The following is a 9,028-nucleotide window of genomic DNA, read 5'->3' as shown; positions in this document are numbered from 1 at the left end:
ACGAGGAACAGCTGTGAGAGCTGGGCCTCTTCAGCCTGGGGAGGAGAAGACTTAGAGGGGATCTTGTCAATGTCTTATCAATAAGTACCTGAAGGGAGGGTGTCAAGGGGATGGGGACAAACTCTTTTCAGTTGTCCTTTGTGACAGGACAAGAGGCAATGGGCAGAAACTGAACCACAGGAAGTCCCGCCTGAACTTGAGGGGGAATTTCTTCACTGTGAGTGACAGAGCCCTGGGACAGGTTGCCCAGAGAGGCTGTGGAGTCTCCTCTCTGGAGATCTTCAAGGCCCGCCTGGCTGCAACCCTGTTTACCATGCACTGGGTGACCCTGCTGAGCAGGGAGGTTGGACTAGATGATCTCCAGAGGTCCCTTCCAACCTTACCRATTTTATGAYTCTTATGAACAGCAACTGCCAGTGTGCACAGGCCTGTGTAACCAATTTTTTGCTGAGAACAGYGAGATAGGAGGCAGGTAGAGATGTCCTACCAACATCCACCCTCATTTCCCTGCTGGCATTTGAGTATTCTGATTTCCACTGAAATGGAGATGTATTTCAACTACAACGAAAGAGAAATCTGAAATTTCAGTACTAAACCAACACCCAAGCATATTGCTGGAAAAAAAACCTAATCCTGAAAATGAAACCCACTAAAGCTGTGTAATTCCTTGGCAGCAAAAGTGCAGTTGGGCTATTGGGCTGTTTAAAAGTCGGGCGATTTGCCTTCCTCGGGCATTAGGCAGTGCTGCCATTGCAAGTGGTGTGCAGAGGTGGGATGTGCGGAGTCGCCAGGGCGTCCCGTCAGGAACAGGGTCCTTTCTGCTGCACAGCGAYGCGAGGAGGAAGGTGCGCCTGAGCCAGGCGCAGCGGGGCATGGCGGAGGCACGCAGGATCTCCGTGTGTCAGGAGCCAGGGATGGCTGGAGGAGGCTGCAGGGTGGCAGGGCCAGGCCCACCCGTGTGGGTGATCCCACCCCACGGCTTTCCCTGCAGCGGCTCCAATTGCCGGCGAGCAGGAAGTGAGATCACGGCTCCCGCRGTTTAAGGGAAGATGGGAGCCTGCGGACACCCGGCACTGCTAGGGCGGAGGGTCAGCTCACACCCCCACTGTGGGTCCCCCACCAGCAGCCATGTGCCAGAGCATGCTCCTGTCCTGCCTGGGGTTGGCTTGCTGTCTGCTGCTGCTGCTGGCAGGCTCCGAAGCGCTGGGGAGCAGAGGAAAAGAACAGAGTTCCCAGGAAGAGGATCATGGTGCAGTGGCAGAGGGGGGACCATGGGGCACAGCAAAGTACCAAGCCCTGAAGAAGCACTTCGGAGCTGTGGGTGCTCTCTCCAAGCAGTACTGGCAGTTGCTGGCTTGCAAGGTCTGGCAGGAGGGCTGTGAAGAAGAGCRGGAGGAAGATGAGGCCGGTCTCCATCCAGGTAAGAACGTTCTTCCTTTTTCTCCCTCTCCCATAAAACACCCTGCTTCTCCTTCCTGCGGCCAGCTGGGGGGTCCACATCTCCAACTCCTGCAGACTGGTGTAGTTCCCTTTCTGAGGGTTATTCAGCAGRGATGCATTGCTACAACTGTATGCGCTGGTGAGGGCAGTGTGCTTATGCCCTGCGTGGCTCCCTGCCTGCTTGATTCAGCTGCTGCCAGGTACATGATTATCCCCTCTCCCCAAGCCCCTGGTGTGGGGCCTGGTGGGGCAGCCTGCAATTGTCTGCATCTGTGAGGGGGTGACTGATAACAAGGCGCAGCTGAGCTCCAACACAAAATACTSTTGTCTGCATGAGGGGCTTGCAGTGCCAAGCCAGTATTTCTTTGGAAGGGAAGAGGATGCCCATTTSCTACTGAAGGAAAAAGTCCCGCTGAGCTTTTCAGCACACCGTGGGTTTGTCTCATGGCCATGCTGGCCTGCTTTTTTTTCTCAGGTGTCTGTTCTTCCACGCAGTGATAGGACAGAGGCTGTATCTCAGCAGCTGCTTTTGGGTTGTGCATGCCCTTGAGTGACTGTGAGTTAGCTGTCTCCTTGCTCATGGCTTTTGCTGCGGATGTGCACGGCACTAGCAGACTGTTAGCTCGTGTCTAGGGGGCAGTCAGAAATGAGTGGGGCTCTTCTCCCTCTTGAGGTGCAAGACAGTAGCTGGCACTTCTCTGTTCTGACTGCTGTCCTTTCCCAGGTTGGAGCTTGCCCCTGRTGGGCCAGGATTACCTAGAGATCTTCTCTTCCTGGTACTGCAGCTTTGGCAAGTGCTGTGAGACTGGAGACTGCAGGGTAGTCAACAACATCACAGGTAGGTGCTGTGCTGCCCCTTGGGAGACCCCAACTGGTGCTTTTCTCTGCTGCTGCTCCCTGTTATCTCCTCTTTTATTTTTATTTTTTTTAATGTTTGTTTATTTATTTATTGAGCAAGTGATGTAACTAAAGTGCTTCTCTCAGCTGGGTGCTGAGCAGGTGGGGAGGGCTGAGGTGCTGAGCCAAGTCCTGTTTCAGAACCTTTGCAGTTCTGAGACTGAGACCATGTCCTTTGTTGTACAGCATATCTGTTCTGGTTTTCCACAAGTCCTGCCCTTGTCCATCCTGCGGTCCCTGGGTGTATGCAGTGGGATCCAGCTTGGCCTAGTATCAAGTCGCAGGTCAGGAGGGTACACTGAGGCCTGTGTGCAGATGTCCTTGCATTTTWCTGGCGCTGAGACTTCTGGTATTCCCTGCTGTCTGCTGAGTGGTATTTAGAGCTCATGAGCACCTTTTAGGTTTCAGTGCTCTCTTAACAGTCATCAAGTATTTCCTCCTGTTTCCAAAGGAAAAATTGAGTCTGTGGAAGTTTTGTGTCTCTTTGCAGTCAGTGGCAGATGCAGGCAGAGCACAAGCTTCTCCATTCCTGTGCTGTGCTCAGAATTCTTTAAATGTGATCTGCCTCATGAACCCTGCTAACCCACCTTAGCTCTGTGGCCTCTCTCCTCCTCTTACTCCTACCTGAAGCAGCAGCAGTTGGACTTGGAGGTTTAAAGCCGAGCTATTGCTTTCTCTCTTTCCTGCAGGGCTAGAATTGGACCTGAATGGACAACTCCATGGGCAGCACTTGGCCAAAGAAGTTGTTGTCCAGGCAGTGCGAGGGTTTCTGCAGAGCCCAMGGCCAGAGAAGGCTCTAGTCCTGTCCTTCCACGGCTGGTCTGGCACAGGCAAGAACTTTGTGGCCCGGATGGTGGCCAGTCACCTATATCGGGATGGGCTGAAGAGTGAATGTGTCAGGATGTTCATCTCTCTCTTCCACTTCCCCCATCACAATTACGTGGACTCATACAAGGTGAGAGCTCTCAGCGTGGTGTTGCCAGGGTGATGGTCTAGGCTCAGCCTTTACCATTTGCTGGTGGCTGTGGCTGCTGCCAGGCATTTCACATTCCTCCCTGCTGATCTGCAGGTTCAGCTGAAGAAGCAAATAAGCGAGACCATACAGCTCTGCAAGCAGTCCCTGTTCATCTTTGATGAAGCCGAGAAACTTCATTTGGGCCTTCTGGACACAATCAAACCCTTCATGGCTCGCTATGACAACAAGGRCCGGGTGGATTACCAGAGGTCCATCTTCCTCTTTCTCAGGTGATTTCTGGCACCCCAAATACATGAGGAGGAACAGAAGTGATTGATTCTGTCCCTAGGACCTGTGATATGARGAGCTCAGTTTTGGAGAAGGGAAAGAGATGTGCCTGCAAGGGTTATTTGGCTCCAGGGTCAATTTTATTGTTGATGCTGGCTACCTTCCCTGGGTACAGGCCAGTCGCAGGAGGAGCTGAGATACGTCTAAGCTGGGACACCTGAGCCARTGTCTAGGCTCTGAGATGAGGAACCAGGGCGTACCAGTGAGAGTTGTAGCTCACAGCCAGCATGGTGCCACCCTGAATGGCTGAGCGGGAGATCCCATTCTCTGGGGGGTGAAACTGGGGCCACAGGCCTTGATGGGAAGTTTTTCATGTGCAGCACTGCACCATTAGTCAGCAGTGGGAGAAGGGAGCTCTCACCTGTCTGGCTGTGGCTGGAGGCTGGATTTGAGGTGCCATTAGTCTGTATACTCTAAGGGCTGATGCTGGCATCAACTCATCCTGCGTTCACTGATTGGAAGTTGGTTCCTTTTCCATCCAGAGGCACAAAGCTCTTTGACATCTCTGTACCCTACCACCATCCCTTACTCAGGCTGAGGTAGAAMAGCATCTGGAGGGACAAGTGAGGCACACCAAAACTAGGGTGTAAGGTAGAGAAATGCTGAGGCGAGAGAAGCATCTTGGGCCCCTCTCTTTCAGAATTCAYGGCCTTCAGCTTGGTTCTGGTGGGAGGTGTGTCCCACAGGCATGAGGTGGTAAAACATTGGCCCCAGGTGTAGAAGCCACATTCTATTTCCTCTCTACATGAGAAGGGATTTCTACCCCTACCTCCAACCATCCAGACAAGTGTTCTAACCTCCAAGTTTGGTTCATTCCCAAGGGAGTTTTTCTGCTTACAGAAGACCTGTGTGTCTGCCTGGTGTTTGCTGAGCTGACCGGATTTCAGTCCTACCCTCACAGGCATCTGTCAGGGGCTATGGATAGAGGGGCAGATTCTCCCTGGTTGTGCTCGCTTTCCCGGTCGGAGCGTTTGTTCCTGGCAGGGTGGCCGTGCTGAGCAGACGTTGTKCCCTGCCTGGCAAGCCTTGCAGGTGCGTGTTGCAGGGAGCGGCACGGCACTGGGCCAGTTCACCTTATGTCAGCCCCTTGGTGCTGCCAAACAGATGGGAGCAGGGTGCCATGAACTGCAGCAGCGTGTAATCTTGGGGTGGTTTCATCATATGTTGTGGCAGCATGACACAAATCTGCTGCAGGAGGGCTGGCTGTCCCCCCAGGGCTCATGTGCAGGTGCTGGCCTGGTCGTGCAGCCTTGGCCAGGTTTGGGTGATGGGGATGGGATGGGACTGGCTGTGTCAGTCTGCCTGACTGGCTGTTTCTCCTGCAGTCTGGGTGGGAGCAGAATCAGTACGAGCTCTGCTGGAAGTAGGAGGAAAACGGGTGGCTTTTTTGTTTTGCCTTCCCTCTGTTTGGGGGAAGGGGTCAAGAGTCACTGACATGAGAGGAAATGGGTCTCAGATCAGAGTGATCCTGTGCCAGGCTCCTCTGCCTCCTGCCTACACAAGCCCCGTGGGCAACTGGTTTCTAGTATCACCAGGTTGCTGGTAGAGCACTGCCAGGGGCCAATGGCTGTTGAGCGTGCTGCAACCCCCTCACCAGCACTCGGGGGGTTGTCTGACCTGGGWCTGTTTTCAGAAATACAGGGGCTGCCCTGGAGCCTTGATGGCTGTCAGGACCCTGTGTCCCTGGGCATCCAGCTGCCCCTGTGGTGGGTTTTCAGAGGAGTCTTCAAATAGGAACTGCAGCTCTTCTGTCCCTCAGGCAAGGGATGCTTTGCTAAGTCCTGGGCTGCTGCTTGAATAGCTTCCCAGGGCCTTTGCTTCTAGTGGGACTCCTGCCATGTGCGCTGCCCTCTAACTTGGACTTTCAGTGACAGAGTTTGGTGGGAGGCCAARGGTCACCTGCAATGCCAATTGCGTCGTAGCTGGGACAGGAGACTGATAGATGGTGGGGGGCTCTGCTGGTTCCTGRTGCCACCCTGGGAGAGAAAGCAGCTGCCTCAGGGTCCGTGCTGGCATGGTGGAAGATACTCGGTCTATAGATGCCTTTGGAAAGGGGCTCTTTGGGAAGCAAGCAAGTTCCTCTGTATGCGAATATTTCGGGTGCTGATCCTATACAGTAAATTCTTTATTGCTAGCAGAATTGTTGAGACCTGTTTGTAGGGGAAGTTGCTGGCAGCCCTGASCAGTTTGTCGCTGGTGGTGAGGTTGAGTGACTTCCCTTGTCTCTGCAGCAATATTGGTGGCAACACCATCAATGAGGTAGCCCTGGACTTCTGGCGAGCTGGGCGGGCACGGGAAGAGATTTCCATGGAGTTCCTGGAGCAGCAGCTGCGGCTGGAGTTGCTGGAACCTGCAGGTAACAGAGCTGGGCTGTCTGGGGTGGCGCAGGCAGGCTGCACGCCTGACCTCGTGTGCTGGCCGGGGTCCTTGGTTACACAGTAATGTGCATGTTGTGGTGCTCAGGTGTGCGCACCATGGAACAAGCATTTATTCCAGCCCTGCCCCAGGATTATTTTTATTGTGTATTTGTTACCTGATCCACGTAAGCACAGCCCTGTGAGCATGACACTGCTGCAGTACCAGCTCAGAGAGAAGGGAGTCATGAGGCACTTGCCCCCTTTCACAGCCAGGCTGTGAAAAGCAGCCTTTCCTGCAGGCTGTGCCAAGGGGCACATCTAATGTCTTAGATATCAGGGCTCCTCAGGGAATTTAGGCTCCTCTTGGCATCTGGTGGGTAAGCCATGGTGGYGTAGCTGTGTTCAGACTACTGGACAACTTTTTACAAGTGGAAGGGTGTGTCTCTCCCAGCACGTAGGGCTGGATGAGCCATCTTAGACAGCCCTTCAGGAGAGAGAGATGTATTTGCAATGGGATGCCAGATCTCAGCTGAAAGATGTAACCCCAGCAAGACCAACCTGACCTCTCTTGGCCTGTGCTTCCTTATCAAGGTGGCTTCTCCTGACTGCACAGTCTCTCCTAATGCCTGGCTAAGATGTGTGAAACTCTGCAAGTGCAGATGGTAACAAGCAGGRCTGTTCACTGCTCTGAAGTTTGTGTTGTCTTGGTTTTTGCTGCAGACAACAGTTACGCCCGCAGCCACTTCCTTGAAGAGAACCTCATTGACTTCTTTGTGCCGTTCCTGCCCTTGGAGTATCGCCACGTGAAACTGTGTGCAAGGGATGCTTTCCTGGCCCGTGGACTTCCATACACAGAGGCAGCCCTTGATGAGGTGGCCAAGATGATGGTGTTTGTCCCCAAAGAGGAGAAACTTTTCTCAGCACAGGGCTGTAAATCTGTATCTCAGCGTATCAATTACTTTCTTCCCTGAACACCAGGTGGGACTATGCCAGTGATGAAGGTGGTTCTGCATACTTAGAGCTGCTCTCCGTTCTCAAGATCAGGCAAGCAGATTACCCAGCTGCACACTTGCACTGGGACAGAAACTTCACTCCTTGTTACTGTGAGGGCTGTTTGCAGGGRAGTGCACCCTGCTGAATCTTACTGATGGGACACTGGGACAGCCTGCACTTGTCTGTGTTTTAAGTCATCCAGTGTTTTTAAGTCCCATCTTTTAGCAGGTATTAGCCTGAAGTAGTGATTTGGTTGTGCTGACAGAAGCTGTGTTTCAGGTGAGCAGTGGTGCCCCAATCCTTGCTTTGTTACRGTGTAGTGAAGGCCTTGGATCGACTGGTGTTAGTGAGACAGTCCAGCCGAAACTGCTCCCTCTTCCCTGCCCCATCTTTCTCAGTCGCTTTACAGGCTCTCACACTGCACCCAGCTGTATGCTGGAGTTTTCTCGGTTGCTGTCCTGCATTCACAAGGTTGTSTGCCATGACACACATGACAGGCTCATGCTTTTGAGTAAGGAGGCCCTTGCGTGAAGAAAACGACAGAGTAATCATCTCCTCTGGAGATGTAAGACCCTTCGGCTCTTGCTTTGGAGTGTCCTTGCTCTCCCCTTTCCCATTGCAGTCTTCCGTTGTATGGAAGCAACTATGGGGATGAGGTGAACATAGGGCATGTGCTGAGATTGAAGTTATTTTTCTAAGCAGTTTGAAGGGCTGTTTGCTCCACAGCAGGAGCTGGTTTAGGGAGAGGTGAACTCTACTCTCAAGGACAAAGGGCTGTTGAAGAGGATAGTGATCAAAAGAAGAGGTTACCGTTGAGTTCTGTTTTGCAGAGATGGAGTAAGGGTTTTTTTTATTATTTTTTAATTTAAGTAAGTAAGTATGTTGCATGCTGTGGCTTCAGGCTAGTATCAGTATTACTACACAAAGGGGCTGTTTGCTGTCTGGGTACTTGCCAAATGATAAGTATGTTACAGCAGGACCAAAAAATTTCAACAGTGTTACAGGAATTGCTTTGTGACCTCTAGGTCAAAACTCCCTTCCAACACAGCCATGCTAAGGAAGATCAGGAGAAACAGCACATGCCAAGGACAGTGTTTAGTTACCTGGCCACTGGATGTGTGGCCTTTGGTCTATTTTAAGCTTTGAACGGSGCTGCGATGCCAGTGGTGAGTAGCACGACCTCTGGGAAAAGATTGACCAGACATACTTAATACTACTGCAGACCGCAGGTTAGTGTTTCCCTCCTGGCCTGCTGGCTCGTTATCTAATGAGGCTTCATAGTCCAAGGCAGGCAGATGGGCCAGCTTTCTTCTCTTCATGCAAAGTTACTTTAAACCTATCTGGTGTTTGACTCTGGACTGGGACCTTAAGGTTTATGCCAGCCTGCACTTTATGAGCTTTGGTTTATGGCTGATCATCTGATCACAAGCCTCAATCCTAATGCTGCAGCCTGAGAAAGAGAAGAGGGAGATGTGCACAGGGAAGTCAGCTGACAAAGTCAGAATGCAGCATGACAGGAGCACACCTCAGGTGCTGTGTTATAACTAACTAACCTGCTTAGTTAATTTTCTAAGACAGGATGAGTTAAGATTTTTTTTAAAAATAGAAAAGAATCCTTAGCTGTTCAGACTGCTGCTTAGAGTGGAAGACAGTGGCTTTGACAAGCATTTCAACAGTGGTGGGCTTGTATGAAGCTGGCATGTTGAACAGTTCTTCTTATCATTATTGATTTAAATGAAGGCAGTGTTAGTAATGAGGGCAACTATTAAACTGATGATGCAAGACCCTGCACGCTGGTGGGTCACATCGGGGCGTATGGGTCACACCAGGGTGTATGTTTGAGAGTTAAGTGAGCATTTGATTATGCAACTGCAGTACCAGGAACCACTTTCCCATGACCACTCCATGGCACCATTAAGTTCAGTTTTAAAGGCATAAATAAAGATGATTGCTTTTCTTTGCAAACTGGCAGAATTAAATTACCTCCGGTATTAACAGGYTTATAAATCATCTCTTCTTTTCAAGCCCAAATAACAAA

At 51.6% G+C, this 9,028-nt stretch overlaps 1 protein-coding gene across 1 annotated transcript; it reads left to right on the top strand.

Annotated features, from left to right (window-relative positions):
• The first annotated feature begins 979 nt into the window (after positions 1–979).
• TOR3A (torsin family 3 member A) lies at positions 980–8,955 on the top strand. The gene is made up of 6 exons (XM_085299610.1): positions 980–1,420; positions 2,165–2,278; positions 3,027–3,292; positions 3,407–3,582; positions 5,872–5,996; positions 6,718–8,955. The coding sequence occupies exons 1-6, from the start codon at positions 1,129–1,131 to the stop codon at positions 6,966–6,968; spliced, it is 1,224 nt and encodes a 407-aa protein (XP_085155736.1). The 5' UTR covers positions 980–1,128; the 3' UTR covers positions 6,969–8,955.
• Positions 8,956–9,028: the final 73 nt, after the last annotated feature.

This window comes from Rhea americana, unplaced genomic scaffold (genome assembly GCF_003343005.1).
Source record: "Rhea americana isolate MKP2758 unplaced genomic scaffold, rheAme1 scaffold_151, whole genome shotgun sequence".
NCBI lineage: Eukaryota > Metazoa > Chordata > Aves > Rheiformes > Rheidae > Rhea > Rhea americana.
Note: the sequence above shows the minus strand (reverse complement) of the source record. Positions and strands in the feature narration are given on the sequence as shown.